The sequence below is a fragment of the Artibeus jamaicensis genome, unplaced genomic scaffold (genome assembly GCF_021234435.1).
Source record: "Artibeus jamaicensis isolate MK-2021 breed Jamaican fruit bat unplaced genomic scaffold, CSHL_Jam_final contig_465, whole genome shotgun sequence".
In the NCBI taxonomy this organism is placed as follows: Eukaryota; Metazoa; Chordata; class Mammalia; order Chiroptera; family Phyllostomidae; genus Artibeus; species Artibeus jamaicensis.
The window spans coordinates 42,094,173-42,112,500 of record NW_026521843.1 but is presented as its reverse complement, the minus strand read 5'-3'; the positions used below and the strand labels follow the sequence as shown (position 1 = coordinate 42,112,500).

At 33.2% G+C, this 18,328-nt stretch overlaps 1 protein-coding gene across 10 annotated transcripts in view; it reads right to left on the bottom strand.

Moving 5' to 3' along the window:
* EHBP1 (EH domain binding protein 1) overlaps positions 1–18,328 on the bottom strand; it is a 375,639-nt gene that overhangs the window by 40,356 nt on the left and 316,955 nt on the right. For 7 of the 10 annotated variants that reach the window (XM_053667020.1, XM_053667021.1, XM_053667023.1 and 4 more), the window contains 5 exons: positions 13,764–13,871; positions 10,617–10,741; positions 7,836–7,974; positions 7,564–7,670; positions 4,762–4,885 (listed from right to left, as the gene is read on the bottom strand). In XM_053667020.1, the coding sequence (XP_053522995.1) occupies positions 4,762–4,885; positions 7,564–7,670; positions 7,836–7,974; positions 10,617–10,741; positions 13,764–13,871 (603 nt within the window). The remainder of the gene's footprint in view (positions 1–4,761; positions 4,886–7,563; positions 7,671–7,835; positions 7,975–10,616; positions 10,742–13,763; positions 13,872–18,328) is intronic. The other 3 variants (XM_053667026.1, XM_053667028.1, XM_053667027.1) reach the window with 1 other exon arrangement.

The window sequence follows — 18,328 nt, the reverse complement described above, 5'->3', positions numbered from 1 at the left end:
CTCAAATAGTGAATAGTGCCTATTTAATAAGTAACTGAATTATATCTAACTGGACATATAAGCCTATGACTAATCATTAAAAACATTTAAAAATATGCAGGCCAAATAAACATTTGCTTACAATAAAGTTCAGAATGCAAGTTTTTGGGAGGGGGGTAGAAATGAGAAAATAGAGATAAAACTGAAGAGAGCTATAGACAGTCTGAGACAGTTACCTGACCCCTAGAAAGATTTTTAATGCTTGACTTACACTTTGAAGTTTGTACTTAACACCTATAAGTCACAGCATCAAAAATTCATCTGTTTTACTCATAGAATACACTAGTTGTAGCTTAGAAGGTACACTGTTATCATAACAAAATAATTCTCATTGTAATGATTTAATGTTAAGTTATTATAAAGGAAAAATAATTAGACAACTTATATGACTCTCTACTTTGATCACAAATGCCTCTTTTAACCTTCTGCACATGCCTTTTTCTTATTCACACAGCAAATCTTTTATGATCATATATTGTATTTCAGAAACATAAGCATAAAACCCTCTGGGAATGTAATAATTTTTAGTATTTAGGCTCTAATCAAGAGACATCACATTGAACCAGTATGCATGTCACTGAAACGCTAATTTTCTAGCTCTTTTAATGTACCGATAAACTCTCTTTTTTTGAAATAGTTGAGATTACATTTTCATATTGAAACAGATCGAGATCGCATTTTTATTTTAAGAGTAAAAGGGACTTTAACATAGAAACTGTACATACATATTCAGTGTCATAAATTGTAAGCTGCTAACATAAAATAGTTCTATTCACTTTGAAGTCAGTCACTTAAAACTTTAGTTAGTTTTATTTTTAACATATTCCAGAAAACTATCTTCAGGTGTACATTAGTAGCTGATCCTAGACTAAATAAATACTACTCTCCGAAGGCTATAATGTTCTAATTTCAGAACTTCCTAAAGATTAGCAACGAGCTAGATGCTTCTTTTGAAGAGAAGCTTGTTTTTATATCTTTGATTGTTTCAAATGAGAGTATTTTGTAGCCTGACTTCCATGTATATTACATTGTCATGACAAGGGCAGAGAAAAAATGTTAAGAGGAACATGATTTGGTTGGGTCTCTAATGGGCCAAATGCATTGGTTAAGTACCTTTTTTCATAAGTCAAATGAATAGTGATCTGTTTCTTCTGAGTTACTAATTAAAAATTAAGAAATGGTGCTAAGCGGGTCCAGAGAATTAGAAAAAGATCCTAGGAAAAGTAAAAGTTGGATTCCAGAGCCATCAGACTGGATTTGAGTCCTGGTTCCACCACCTAAGAACTGCATGAATTGGGCAAGTTATTTCCTTCACTGAGCTTCAGTTTCCTCACTGGAAAATGTGATTATTAGTAGTCCTAGTAATTATTGGAACCCATCTCACATGGCCATCGTAAGAAGTAAATGATGCATTAAAACAGTCTCCACAGAGCCAGACATACAAGTATGCATTAAATATTGAGTATTATTGCCATTTTTATAACTTAAAAACTTTTGTGGGTGCAGTTCTCTGCTTTAAAACTATGCTCTGTTCCTCAAGTGATGAAGTAAAGAAACATTCTGAGAAATGGTATTTCTTTTAATTATTATTTCTCAAAGTATTTTTAATATTTTTAAGTGGTCAGTAAGGTTTCATATTGATAGTCTACAAAAAGCTACAGAATTAGTATTTTTGGTCCAGGGACTTAAGGAAGTTATTATGGTCATTTTTATCAGTGCTTAAAGGTCATAATATTATAAGATGCTTTTTTTGTAATCCTCCCATGTTTAATTTTACCCTCAAAATGTAAATAAAATACTGTCTCCTTTAAAAAAATCATTAGTTTAAAACACTACAGTGTTTTCTAGAGTAAGAAAGTTTGATAACTACCAAATGAAAACAGATTGGGAATGAAAAATAAACATATAGTAACATTATTCTCAGAACTTTAGTGAAAAAGCCTATCAACGTTTTGTTCTAAACTCCATTTTTTTCAAGAATTACAACACTGCTGATAAGGATCCATTAATGTCACACTTAATACAAAATGTCAGCTTAGAACATATATATTTCTAACAAGTTTTACAGTTCCCAAAGAAGTGACCATCACAAACTTTAGGTGCTAGAAATGTAAAAATTCATCCTCTGCAACAATTATAAAACAAACAATATATTAAAAAAATTAAAAGCTGATGAAAATTTTCCCTAGTATTTGCATAAGGATTTTACAGATAGGTGGAATGGCAGAAAATACACACACAGACACGTGGTACTGTTTTTAGTACTCAGACAATGACTTTAGTATTAGACCATCTTAAATAAGTCATTTTCCCCATCTGAGCTTCAGTTTCCTTATGTAAAGAATATGGATACTATCTGCTTTACTATTTATTCTAAGGTCGAATACTATCTGCTTTACTATCTATTCTAAGGCTGAGATCCAGAAAGTACATAGAAAATGCTAACATACCAGAGAAAAGGTACTACTAAAATAATTGAAAAGTTGAAACTCTAAGTACTCCCCAAAAGAAAAGGATGAATATATGCTTTCCCTTTCTAACATCTTGTTTCTTACACCAGACACTAGCTAGGCTTTAGGCACACCTTAGGAAACCATTATTTGGGCTAGAGAAAGTTTAAGACAGTTGAGGGTGATTCTTGGAGCTTACCGAGGTGGGGAATCAAGCCCGTTTTAGTCTGAATCTGCAGTAGCAAACCCAGTCTAGATAAGATTCTGTCCTATACAGTAAGAAATACAAAGCCTGGAAGGACTCTAGAATCAATCTGTACTCCATGACTTTCAGATAAATGATCTATAATTGGAATGGAACCACTCCAAAGCTTCACTGGTGATGTATGGAATGGGAAGGAAGGCATCAATCTTTCAGGGTTAGAACCCTCAATCAATCAGGCTCCATGTGTAAAGGAAAAGAAAGAAACAGAATTTTTAGCTTTTACTCTAGTGACACAAGGCTTCTTGTATAGTAACATCTATTTTATCTAATACAAAAAGGAAAGGTAGTTCACTTGAAAGAATTTGTTTAAAAAATTAGTCTCCTTAAAATATTTCATGGCAATACTCTTAAAATGTATTACGGAAATTATACTGCCTAGTTTACATTTTTTTACATAGTTAACACAACTAATATTTTCAAAATCCCTTAGAAATCAAAGGAAAAAATGTAAACATGAAATAATGCATTGGGTTATGGAATTTCTTTCTGTCGAATCCAAACACATGTATAAGACTGAAGGATGCAGATAACTTGTTAGGGCAATGATAAATGTGTTCTAGGTAATCTGGCACAGAAGGAAGGATCCTGTATGATTGGGTTCTGGTGATATGAATTTTAGTCCAAGGTTGGCCACTCACTGATCTATGTGATGCTGAGCTTTTCCTGTGCCTCTGTCTCCTTTGTGTAAGAGGGTTCGGTCACAGTTTTCAAAAAGTCTTCAAAAAGTTTTCTTGGTTTTCAATTTTAAGCAGTAGAACCTTTTCTTTAAATGAACTCTTTTGAGAAGCCTGCTATTTCATATAAGTAAACTCAGAGCTATTCTGTTTGAAGTAATGTAAGAAATCAGGACACTTGTCTGCTTTCTGCTCCTTACTGTCTTGGCAGCCCCCAGGTGCCCCTGAAGAAGCATTTGTGCTCCAAAGAAAACAGTTTGAAACCCAATGGGCTAGAAAAAGCCAAAGGTCTCTTTTTGTTTCAATATTTTCTGATTTCACTAATGTAGGCATTTTCAAATGTCATATATATATATATATATATATATATATATATATATAAGTTCTTTAATTATAAATATATTCTTGGCAAATAGAGAAGACAAACTTCAGGAAAGCTTTCCAATCCTAATCTACTACTACTAATTTACTAATCTACTTTACTGCTTTATTAATCTACTTTAACACTGCCATAAAATTAAGGAAATTAATTCAATTAAAGGGATAGATTTTCTACTATTGTATTTTGATTTGTTCCTAATAATTTGATGATTTCAACTTATTTCTCAGTTTTACTCCTTTTGTAGGAACAGCATTTTAGAGAAATGTGTGTGTGTGTGTAACCACACATACTGTTTTTTTCTAATAGCTTATTGTGCACTTAGATCTATTCAATCACTACTGGCAATCAGCATCAAATGCCAAAAAAACCCTCTGGTTAGGAGCCAACTTGCTGCTTTACCCCATTTTTACAAACCTACCTATATACCTTAATCCTTTCAAATGCAAGTGTGACACAAAGTATTACAGACTTTAAAAAACCTGTTCTCTTAAAAAAAATTGTGGAGCATCAGTAACCAGGTAGTATTCTTGAATTTCAGTGATCTAGTCCATGGAGCCATCCCCTATGCACAGTGCTCTGTTTCATGCAGTACATGGCTTTAGCTGGCCAAATCTTTTTTTCCCCCAATGAATCAGTAGAACAGTGAAGATCTTACTTTTTTTTTTAAAGCAGTGGCATATCAATGAGGCACAGATGTGTATTCCAACTCTGCATGGATGAGCACACTGTTCAATAGTGCTGGCTCACACGGTATCAGGGCAAGTTATCACTTCCCATGAAGGCACTCTTATCACCAGGGCCCAGAGAGGTGGCTGCAAATCGCAGCCTTTTTATTTTCAAGGCAGTTCTGCTGAACATTCAGGCTTCAAAGATTCACACTTCCAAAACTCTATAAGAGTTTGTGAACGCTCAATTTGCCAAAACTGTTTACAGTGTAATTGGGCACCGTACCTGTGTCCATGAGATAGCGAAGGCGCTTCTCCACCAGCGCGGCACGGGTGTCAATTTGCTTTTGCTCATTCTCTAGTGCTGCCAATTCTCCTACAACATACTGACTGGTGTCTTTGAACCCTTTCTGTTAACGAGAACAAACAGAAGGAAAAAAAATCACTTGTAAGTTGCTTTTTCCTTTCTACAAACACTTAGTAAAGCACTTAACTAGAGAACCAAATATACCCTTAGTATCACCCTTAGTACCAAAAAGCAACTCCCTGTGATTCAAAGAATTTTCATATCTATTATAAATAGCAAAACTTTTGTTAACAGAGAAACTCTCAACCATTCAGTAATATATTTATACTTTAACACCCATATTTTCCAGATTTTAAAAGTTAACACTAAGTTAGGAAAAATTCTCCTTATAGTTGAGGCAGAGTTATATAAGCATGGACAAGAACAGAAGACAGTTTCCCCTTGGTAACTGTCAAAACAAATACCAATGTCTTCTTTAATTCAAAACTGTTTTATACAAAATAGAGTTTTACTAAAGAATTATTTCTTAAAGGATCTATCTTGAAAAATGAGACAGATTTATTCTTACAAAAAATATAAAATTAAAGAGATGCTTCTTGTTTACATAGTGGCTATACTATTTAAAAATGATAAGAGAGGTTTCTAGTAGAGATCTTCCCTCTACCTGGCTCCTGTACTTTAACATGTAATTCTACTGATGTATAACTAAATGTTGTAGCTGTGAAATCTAACTTGACAGGTGGTTTCAAACCTTGCTATGAAAGATCTAATACACCTTACTACACTGATTTGGTTAATTTTCCATGTAACCAAATTTGGATCTCAACTTGAAATTTTACTTTTTACAACCATCCATTTAAAAAAAATTATCCTTAGAAGTTTTATTTGAAGTTGCAGTTCTATTAAAAGTACCAGTACAGTCTTAATTCTTGTTTTCATATTACAAATGTAAATCATTAGGGGACAGGGTTATTATCTATGGTAGAGCTACAAATGGATTAATTATAGCTCCCTTTGGAATATCTGTTTGCCTTGTGACATTTCCAGGGCTATATTTCCTAGGTAGCTGAGAAATACTGAAGAACTGCTTAAGTGATTACTCTCACCAGCAACAGCAGCAGCAGCAGCAGCAGCAGCAGCACTTACATTATTTATTCAAACAAGTAAATGAGAGCAAATCTCTGCTTTTAAATCCCTTCCCTACCCAGAAGTGTATTAACCTCTAAAAAGTCATGAGGAATTATCTTTTGATACTCCTTAAACAAGAAAAAAAACAACAAATATGAGCATATTTTGGAATTCTTGTGCTCAATAAACATGTCTAGCCATACATATAACTTATGTATCTTTAGAACTAGTAAATAATTTATACTCACAAGTTAACTCAATTTATACTAGCTTATTGCCAAATTGATCATGGTAAACTGACAAACTTGAAGTTGAAATGTTTTAAGAAATTTTAAAACTGACAACTTCTCAGGATAGTATGATCAAATAAATCATTGTATTATTTAAAAGAGTCATAAAATAGATATTATTCTATCTCAATATGAAACAGAACAAAATTATAATAGAAGAAATGTTAATAGTAACTTTAAAATTAGTCTATTTAAAGTCTGAAATAATCTAGTGAACTGTTTTTGTACCTATCTGCTAGACAGCAGAGGATTTTCAAAAAGAACCTTTCTTTTCTCATTCCATTCATAGGGTCAAAACAAACACAGTGCTTTGCAAAGACAACATTAAGTAACAAAGATATAAGAAAGCGGAAGTGGTAAGCAGCATATAAAACTTCATTGCTTTCACTGATTGATCCAGATAAAAACAAGCAACAAAATTTATAATCAGATTTCTTTAGTATGAGTATCAGGTATCTTCACATATTTTGTAACTTAAAAATTATACCAAATGTTTCATTAGGATATTTCAGTAAGCTGTTCTATGTACTGCGGATCTAGTGTAATAGCTTAAAAATGAAGTTTTTTAGGGACCTAAAATGTAGTTTGTAACTTTGGGTTCACTTAGAAATGTTTTAAAATCCAACAAAGGCTATTTTAACAGTAAAAACAATAAAAATATTTACACAAATGGTAGATAATAAAAAAGCAGCACCATTAAAGACAGCTATGCTTCCAGACAAAAATTCAAGTTGAAACTTGTTCTTCCTGCTTCTGTCCCGCAGCTGTCCATCAAAAGCAGCTTTCTCCCTGCGGTCTATCAAATATTTCCCTCACAAATCAATTTTACACATGATCAGCCCATACCCCTACTGAGCTGAACCTCCCCGTTAATTAAGTGAAGAAATTACCATATATATTATATTAATGCAAACATCATTCAGCTAGTAATTCACGGCTGATCTGGATAATGGAAAGGTTGAACACCCATTAACCCAAGCCAACAAAATGGGTTGGCTGAGAAATTCTAGCAGGTCTCATGTGACTTTTCCCTCTAACTGCAGGTCTGCGGTATCTGCTATTGTAATAATTAAAATCCTCCCGGTAGATCAATACTGGAATCTCTTTATGGGAAGTGCCCTGATGGAAATGTCTCAAGGAAGCTGGGGCTGTGGAACTCTGAAAAATTCATTTTTTTTTATCTGACAATTATCACCACACTGCAGACTAATTCAACAGTGCACCCCTCTCACTCTGCTTTGAATGCACTGGAGATTGACATCTTAAAAAAACCTAACATCTCATTTTAACAAATAAAGGCACTATTTCCACATACAGTTTGGAATTATCAGCAATCATGAAACCACACAAAAAATTAATATACATTAAGCACTTCATCTTCTGATGGCTTCCTCTGAGTTTCAGTTATCGCTGCCTTCTCCTCATTTCCTTTCTTTGTATCTTCCTGTATTGATCTCTGCCTTTTAATCTCTTAAAAAAAAGAAAGACATGTAAAATTATTATAAAGCTTGATATTTGTGTATTGAAATGTGAATTTATATTATCAGCTTCGTGTGTGTGTGTGTGTATGTGTATATATATTAAACCATACTGTTAAACCGTAAGATGGGAAGACATTTTAAAAAATGTACCTACCTGGTCTATTCTCAACATATTGACTGAAAGACTGAAGTTGAGTTTTTCTGACCGTAGACTCCTTGCTGAATATAACAGGATTTCTAAATCGTTCTGTTGCTTTCTGTAATCGCTCGGTCCGGAGATCTTCTGTGCCATTCTAAAAGTAAAACAAACATGGTAAGAGAGTCCTGGTATTATAAAAATGAAATTACAAATTAGCAAAACAATTTTTACTGATTTAAGAAAATGTCAATTTAGAAACTTTCTGAAAGAAAAAGGATTTTAAAGAGATCTAAATAGCTCAGCTGCAAGTTGTTACCTGTAACCAAAAACTTTGGGAGACATGATTTAAATGGAGAATCGCCCTAGCTAACTTTGATTAAAAGTGACACTGTGAACCCCTGTGTTTTCTCCAGATGATATATATCATTTTAAAGCCATGTCTATTTTCCCTGCCATTCTGCCCCATCAGTTTGTACAGTCAGTCCCACAGACTTGTATGACAAGAAGAACTAGTTTCTAATTTTATGCCCATTCAGATAAACCACTAATGCAGGATGAAGGCTAAAAGGTAGGATTATAATACTACCCCACTGAACTGCGTTTTGTCAGCTATAACTTTCCAAAGCCAGATTTGTAAGTAAGCCCTTTATAGCTAAGGAAACTACAATTATCTTTTTCTAGAGCTTCCTATGTTAATACTGGTAACAAATTCAAATGGTTCTATCAACAAGAAATATCCCAGAAGACTGAACCACTGCAGTGTGTGGAAGCTGCAGATACCGAGGTGCTGTGTACCAAACAAATATTTCATTTTATACCTAATCTTTTATTATTTTTATTAAGTGTTTTGAAAGTAAATAGGGAAAGGCTAAGATGCATGACTAATAGCTAAGCCTGCTGAATGCTGAAACTGGTTATCAAAAGCTACCAAGACTTTGCCCTTCCTCTGCATTGAGACAATCGGTAATGAGGGAGTCCTCCAATGGCCTATTCTCTAGCCTCAAGGAGGCCTGGGATACAGAATCCTCAAGGGAAGGTAACAGTTTATCCTTTTCCACAAACACAGAATGCCTCATTTATAAATGTGTAAACTGCATTTTATTAAAAAAAAAACAAATCAATGCTGAAAGCTTCAAGAGAACAGATGGACTCTATATGTTCTTTACAAGCACCATTTAAAAAATCTTAACTAAAGAGATTCATACAAAGACAAGCTGTTTAAAGCACACCTTTTGTTGGAATAACTTTGAAAATTACTACATAGGAGCTTTTTGGAAAATAAAACCAATTTAATCTACTTAAATAATTAAACAGAAGAATGAATCTACCTCTATTTCTAAAGTTAGATATTTATTAGAATTATGCTTATAATATGTTATATAGCTATAAAAGAAACTATTTTGGCTTTCATTTGTTTAAAAACGCGTGGAGGGATTCAGCAAAAAAAAAAGGAACTCACAGACACGGACAACAGTGTGTTGATTGCTGGATAGAGGGGGCAAAGGGGAGGTGAAGGAAGGTATAGCGGGGATAAATGGTGATGGATGGAGACATGACTTGGGCTGGTGAACACATAATGCAATGCACAGATGATGTGTTGTGGAATCACGTTCCTGAAACCTGTATAATTTTATCAACTCCTGTCACCCCAAAACATTCAATAAAAAGGAAAAAAAGAAAAATATGTACTATAATTGTGCATATGTATCTCAAAATATTGCTACCATATTAACTGCCCAAAAGTCTAAAACTTAACTCTTTACCGAAATAAACAAACATGGCTACATTTTTTGAGGCCTGACAACATACTAAAATATCAGTGCGATTAGCCAGCAAATCCTATCTTAAGAAAACTTTTTATGACTGAGGACTTCGGCCACTTTACAGATGTATTCCTCTAAACCCACTAATTCAGTTAGCCTTTTCAACCTATTGTATTATTCTTAGGCCAGCTTCATTCTGCATTAAACCCACTGCAGAAAGCTAAATTGAATGCAAAAAATAAGGCCTGATTCAGGCTTCCTTTTGTTCAAAGATAGAGACCAAAAGTCCTCTGGTGCTGCTACACACTTTCATCACCAATTTATAGAAACCGACAGTATAAGGAAAAAGCAATGAAAGTCATTGTTTTGGGACTTCAAAGCACCTCTGTGTCAGGGGAAGGAAATCCTTTCAGTCAGCAGGGCAGTCCCCACAGCCCGCAGGTGGGTGAAAAGTTATACATGACTAGGGGTACCCCCGTAAAGCTAGAAAAATATTAATGATATAGTGCAAGGAAAAGGGGGAAAGGCCTGGAGGGGGATAATAAAAGTACTCATAATGATAATAATAGTAAGTATAATAATAATGTGGCATTTTGGCTAAAATCTTAAAAAAGGTAAGATTTGTATGGCCACAAAACACATGCAAGTTCAGGAAAAAATTATATTCTATTATATACCATCTTCAGGTATTAATTAACATTAGCTTTAGTTCATCTAAACAGGTCAAAGGCTGAGGATGATAGAAAAATATGCTAGAATTTCCTTAGTAATTTTCTTCTTAGAAAAATATAAATACATATAGAAGTCAAGAATAGTTTCTTTGTTTACCAACATATCAAGTTAAAGTAGTTTCTCTGAAAAAAGTAGATGAATACTGTTACATATTGATATTTAATTTATTGGCTATTTAATAAAAAGTTTTATATCTTAATGTAAAGAATTTGGTAAAAAATTGATTTTAGGATTATGAAATGCTAGTGGAAATTAGAATACACAGATACCAAGTCAAATATTTAAAACAAGTAAGATTTACCTTAATGTCTTGCTCTGAGCTCTGAGTTATAGTTTTCTGAGAAGCACCGGCGAGTGAATTTGACACCTGTGGCTGAACTTCTAGGAGTTTCTTCAGCTTCAAGTCCACCAACTTTGTGTTTTGCTCTGTTAAATACGCAAATACTATGAATAACCAAGTGAGAAACACTTAGGTGTATAGGCTATCAATTTAGGGAACATCATTAAAATATTACTGTATTACAAAAAGAAAAGGACATTAGGGTTGCATAATAACACATCAGTTCAGATACATGCAGAACTGTATATATATAAATATATATCATATAATATAACTATAGTATAACTGAGTAATCATTTAGTCATTAGGTATGTTGGCTACATTATTTTTTGAGATATAACTGACATACCATTGTGTAAGTTTAAGGTGTACAATGTGTCGATTTGATCCATTCAGGTACTGTGGTATGATTAACACTGCACCGTTAGTCAGCACTTCTATCATGTCACATAATTATCATTTCTTTATTGGGGTGGGAACAATTAACATTTAGTCTCTTAGCATATGTTAGTATAAGTATAAACATATATATGTGTAGTTTTTCACCCAAATCAGTCCCTTTAAAAAATGTAGTCAATATGCCTAAACACCATTCATTTATATAAAACTTCATAGTAGCTATGCTTACCTGAAAAGCTAAGCCTATATTTGATGTGTATATTTATATGTGTATTATATATAGGTTATATATAATAAAAAAAGCTATTATAGAGCAGATATTTTTAAAAGGTAATAAATTTGATTCTAAATTGTATTTTATGAGTTTTAACTCTTCTAGTATATTAAATTTATACATACAATACCATATTAAAATAAGCTCTTCACACGATCTTAGATAGTCACTGATAGAATCCAATGGTTATTTGTGTACTTATATACCCAGCATTGAAAACACAGTACATGTTCACAAATACCTTCTAATTAGCAGGTAGATATTCAATAAAAATAATCAAATTTTGGAATGTATTAAACAAGAATAGAAATTTAAAATAAATAAAATAGGGCTACAACTTTTAAAATAAATAATTTCAAATTATTTTTAGCAAGTACACTAATTTTAATAAAACAGTTTAGAAACAAATGGAAACAAATAATTCTACTTAAACAAATTCCCTCAAAGTAACCCTTTAATAAAATGGTTATGAAAGATATGCCAACCATTTGGTGAATGATATTTTTCATAAAGATTAATAAGTTTTCTAATTATAAGACTCTTAATAAATGCTATTATCATTACTTTCATGCAAATTGGTCAGTTTATATTACCAGGCTTCTCTTTTAAACAATATCTGATGAACTATGGTCAAATCAAGATAAAGATTAAACAATTTATTATTAAAACATTATGACTTTTATATACATATCAAAAAAAAGAATTTTAAGGAAAATAAAGCAAGGATAAAAATCATAATGTTTGCTACATCCTTCCAGATTCCAGTTTGCATTCCTATTTCTTACTGCTGTGAAATAAACCACAGCCTAATTTGGAAAGTCTGTCTTATGCACATGGCAACATTTATTGGCATTTTTGAAAGCTATAAACAACACATTACTTAACTTCAAAAACAGGAATACTGAGATAGGTTTTCTTTTTTTGGAATACGTAAAAGTAGGAAGAGTTTTTAAAAGGACAAAAGTCAAGCCTATTGAGCCTAACATTAACCAAACTTCAAAGTATCCCACAAAATTTCTATAACTAAAAGTGGAAAATTCTCCTCATGTTTCCTAAGAAACAGCTAATTTTTCTTGCCTTCATAATCTATTGTAAAATGAGGAAACATACATTACTTATTGTCATTGATTTTACACTTCCATAAATTGCAAGCTAACATTTTAATCCATACTCATGGGTGTCCTCAACAGTAAAGGGACATTACTGGTTTCTTGAGAAAGCTGGTGGTGGTGGTTACAGTGAGAGAGTGGGTAAACAACGTAAAAAATCTTTTTCAAAAAGAAAAATCACATTGACCCAAGTTCTACAATATTTTAAGAAGAAATAAAAGACAGTCCTAATTTTGGGTTACACATTTTAAAGTTTTCCTTAAATATCAGCATTTTCATGGACTTGCACAATTATAAACACATGACCTCTAGATAATTTAACAGGAGACCATGAAGGAGCTATTGAATGAAGGACATGGGTTTTACTGGGTACTCCCTATAGTTAAGAAGACCCTGTCTTCCTGGATTGTTTCTTGGAGAAAAAACAGCATGATTTCAAACACAGGAAGAAAGAAAATAGGTTAGTTAGTATTTCAGGGGCATGTCAGTGCTAGGAAGAGACCTGCTCTCACTTCCTTTAGCTTTTTACAGGAAAAGAGAAACATTAAGGACTTCAGTTCCTTAACTTGAAATCTAGAAAAATCACTAAAGATTTTTTATTGCTATGAGAAATCAATTCAAAAAGCATTTATGGAAGCCCTCTGGTATAGAAAGCTTTGTATTGCTACCTGTTGCTGACTTATAAAGGAAATGCATATGGACCACTCATCTATTAAACCACAAGACAAGCATCTTTATATTAAAAAATAACTTAGAAGGTCAATTACCAATGTGATTATTGGTATATTTATTGCTATAAGATATGTGACTAATTTATATAAGCAGTTTTTGAAGTGTCTTAAGATTAGTTATTACATATAAATTAAGTTGTAGTAATATTTAAAGTAAGCAAAAAATTTGCAAAATAATATTATAACTAGAATACTCAATTCTAAACCAAGTCAGAAAATCTGATTTACATTTGAATTATTCCATAGGTACTATACCTATACCTTATAACATTACACCAAAATATTTAGGTTAAGAAGGGAACCAATTATTGAATTCCTACAAATTGTATCATATACATAAAATATAAAAGTAAATCTTAGTAATAAGAGAACACAAACTACAATTTGCTATTCCAATTTTATTGCTAATTTTAACTAGACCTAAAACAAAATAAAACAAAATTAATGAAAGGTGGATTTAGCTAAATGGTTTATGAGGACATAATTGTGATAAAACTACAAAAAGAATTTACTATCACGATTAATGAGATATTAATGAAAATATAATGATACAGTTTACCATGCAGGACACAAAATATTTATAATTTGAAATTACCAGGAGTATCAAGGTCATTTTCTAAGTTAGTAAGTTCATCTCCACCTCCTACAACAAAGCCTTCAGGAATCTCCTCGTTAGTATCTATCTCAATATTATCATTTTCATCTGTAGAAACATGTAGCAATAATGTTAGTATACTGTATATTATTTCTGTTTTATGCTGTTTGTCCAAAACACAAAAGAAAAAAACAACAGTATTTTAGTGATTTACTCAAATTCAAATCTGACACAGATCGGCAGGTTAAAAAAATCAGTTTTAAGTCACTCTTTCACTATTGGATTAACATTTATATTTACACTCATATGTCAAAGATCAACTGTCACATCAAAGAAGATGCAATGGTTTTGATAACTTATCTTTCAATCACTGAGCTCACTGAGTTTTTCTATTTTAAAAAGTACTCTACTAGTGCTCTCTAATAATAGCATACACAAATAAAGTTGCATTGGTAATGAAGTCAAACAATATTTCTGTATTTCATATTTTATTCTTTATTAGATATAAACATACAAAGAAATAAATCATTCTTTAAAAACTTGTAACTATATTTTAAATCATTTGTATGAAGATGAATACTTTTGTGCTATTAATGAAATATTATCATAAAAGCATTACAGATAAATTAAAAGACAAGATTGAGACTAGAATAAGCAGTACATTCACACAAAAGAAAGTTCAGAAACAAAAGACTACATCTTGGAAGAGTTAACACTGGAAAAACCCGTTATTATTCAAAATTAAATACATGGGAATGAGGATGTCTTACATGATTTTTTTACACTTAGTAAAATGTTTTAGGTCACAATTAATTGAGTCTTTTGTTTTTTTACATTATAGATGTCTGTTATGTATGTATATTTTTTCCTTTCTAAATTCTAGTGATACAATCAGTTAAGTAATTTTGATTATGTATACATTTAAAAATGTATGGCTAGCCCTGGCTGGTGTGGCTCAGTGGACTGAGCACTGGTCTTCAAACCAAGGGGCTGCTGGATGGATTCTTGGTTAGGGCATATGCCTGGGTTGCAGGCCAGGTCCCCAGTGGGGACACTTGGGAGACAACCACACACTGATGTTTCTCTCCCTCTCTTTCTCCCTTCCTTTCCCTCTCTAAAAATAAATGAATAAAATATTTTTTTAAATGTATAGCCAAACTTTCATTTGCATAATAGAGGTTAACTTTAAATCCTACTATTGACAGGCAGTGTAACCTTTCGGAGAAACATGTCTCTAGCCCTAGGAGTTGAAGAATATCCATACTACTCTACAACTAATTTTTTAACCTGGCAACTTATATTAATAATGAGGTAGTCCAAAGATCATTACAATGGAGAAATTCCAGAAATCCAAGGCTTTGGCTTAATTCTCAGTATCTGTTCTTTTCCTTGCATACCTTTGTGTTTAATTTTGGACTTCCCAAATAAACACTTACTGTGAGTATTAAAAGTAATAATAACAGTTTGCATTTACTGAAGACTTCCCATATACTGTGTAAGCTATTCGGAAGAACAGAGAAAAAAAAGATCAAGACATGTTCCTGGGGGAAAAACATTGCTAAATGCTTTTAAGACACTAAGTCATTATACTTGACTATATTACTTAAGTACAATCAGTTGAGGGATCTTTTCTAATCAACTGTGCTTAGCACAACTATTTGACTACTTTCATAAAAGTCACCATCATCTTCCTCACCCTGAAAATTTCTCCTCTAAATAAATTCTGTAGTAAATATAAATGAATAAATATTCTCTGAAAGCTAAATAACTATTAAGAGTACTTCCTATTAGTGTCAGAAATAGTTTACTATTAATAGTTTTTAGAATGCAGTACTTTGTTGCTACCAACCAGCCTCTATTTGTTATTGGTGATCATCATTAATCTGGAATAAAAGTATACAATTCAACATTCATTCATTTAAGAAATTTCTGTATAATGCATCTGCAATTTACAACACACTGCTAGATGTTGAGGAGATACCAAGTCGTACTCCACCTTAAAGGTATATATTCAAATGACTATAATACTATGTAGGACAGGTGTTAAGAAGTAAAAATTAGGTACAGAGCAAATTCAAAAGAAAAAAAGATTATTCACTGTCAGTAGTACAAGAAATTGTTTTGTGTAAGCACTAACTTTTAAATCAGATCTTAAGCATTATGCAGGGTTTTAAAAATGTGAAATATAGGAAAGTTTTAAAAAATTAATACTTCTTGAACTGTATTTAATGTAACAACCAAAATTTCTGCTGGTGTGGATAATAAATGGTATGACTTGTATCTTAAAAAATATATATATAAAAGGTACAAGTTGAGAGGAGGGCATTACAGGCAGCAGGAAAGATTAGGTTATGTTCAAAGAATTGTGTATAAAACAATTAAACGCACTGAAGCTTATGTCTTTAATAAATTAGAGTAGCTTCAATACTATTTCTATAATATCACTCTTGCTTACAATCTGATATGCTTTTTATGTGAAAGAAAAAGTGGTCTAGGAATTGTACATGGGTGCGTTATCCATGTGACATCATCCTTCATGCAGGACTGCCGACCTGCATGTTGGACTGGAATACAGAAAGGCTGGAGGCAGGAAATCCAGGTTGTAGACTGTTATAACCCCCAGGCAAACAGTGTGGGGAGCCTAACCTAGAACAAAAAAAATTAGGAAATGGGTATGACATGACTGGAAAACTTGACTGAACAGTAGTAGGTGGTTGGGGGAGGGATACTGAAGGTAAGGCACATATCAATACTGACTCTCCAGTATGAGCAACTAGAAAGATAGTATTGTTCTAAAAAGAAATAGTTAAATCTGAAAATGTGGTCAGATATGGATACTTGCAGGTTCTGGAAATATGTAGAAAATTACACCTCCTTTCATTACTCACTTACACAGTGTCAGGCTCCTGTTTGATGTTAAACAGATACCGTTCATTTTATTTCCCAGCAAAATGAATCTCCCTCTACCCTACCACTCACCAGTAATACTGAGTGGGTTACTCAATGTTTATATATGTATTGCTAACCTTAGATAAAAGGATTACTATTTGGGAGGGCAAGAGTAAAAATTGATCTCCTATAAAGCTCAGGTCTTCTTAAGAATGGATTTCCATTTTCTTTCCATTCACTGATTTGAGTTTTACAATGGCCCTTGAATTCTTTTCAACAGTTAGTGTTACATATTTCTTAACACCTGTGAATATACTCTAAATGCATTCTACAAGAATTAAAATGTATGTGTATCTGTGTGTGTTTAAGATACTATCTATATGTATATAAGATATATCTATCCCATACTTCTATGTATATTGATATCTTGTATCTATCTATCTCTTTACGGCTAACCACTAGAAAACCCAGTAGGTGAATGTAGCAGAAAGCAAATTAGAGATAATAGAAGCTGATTTGCAGGTATGGCATGTGTAATGTATGCAGGAAAAAGTAAAAGGAGACTGGATACTCATGAGAATGAAACAACGCACTCCAGTTGACAATGCATAGTGATATAAGCAAAATGAGGATCCCAGTGGTGTGATTAACTGAACAGCCATTAGGACAGTCTTATAACACTTATTCTTTATAAATACATTGAATGATAAACCAAAATATCTGGTGACAGTAATAAAAGGAGTATCTGTACTTTTAAAAAAGAAACAGGTATCATTAAAAACATATTCAGAAAAATAGTCGAAAAACATTCAGAAAAAAATTTCTCATTTATATCATGATTCCTAAATTCTCCAGTCCCTATAAAATTAATAACTTTTAAAGCTATCCTACAGAAATAAAAAAGATAAAAAACACAATATAAATATATTATTAATAGAAGCTGAAAATAAAAATCACTGAAGGCCTATAAGATTTTATTTTGGTTCAACAAATTTAGATAAATCTATTTTCCATAACTGAAATAAAGATAATGCAGGCACACAAACATTCTCAAGGGGGGACTTCCGCCAAGATGGAGGCATAGGTGGATTTGCCATGCCTTCTCACACAACCAAGTTTAGAGACAACTAAATATTAGCAACAGAAAACACAGCCAGAATACAGAATATTGAACTTTTTGGAATTCTGTTAACAAATTCTTCAGCCTGACTGGTAAGGGGAGAAACCAGCAGGTGGCAGAGCGGGGTAGCACAGGAAAACTCGGTCAGACAAACTCAGGTGCGTGGAATCCAGGCGCAGGGTGGGACCTAGAGAGTGACCGAGCCAGTGACCGAGTGAGCGAGCGACCGCGGGGGAGACAGCGGGGGAGCAGGGCTGCGGGTTGACTGTGGTTGTGCATTGGTGCGCGGATAGACAAGCGAGGGAGTGGGCAATTGGACCAGAACACAGTGGGTCCCTGCAGCAGGCGGCAGGGAGGGCTCCGCCATTTCCCTGCTCTGACCCCACCTCCACATACAGCGTCATAACCCAGCGACTCTGAGTGGCCCGGCCCTGGTGAACCACCTAAGGCTCTGCTCCTCACCCAACTGTGAGAAACAGCAGAGGGAGCTGCCATTTACCTGCTCTGACCACGCCCCCACATACAGCATCACAACCCAGTGACCTGAGAGTCCAAG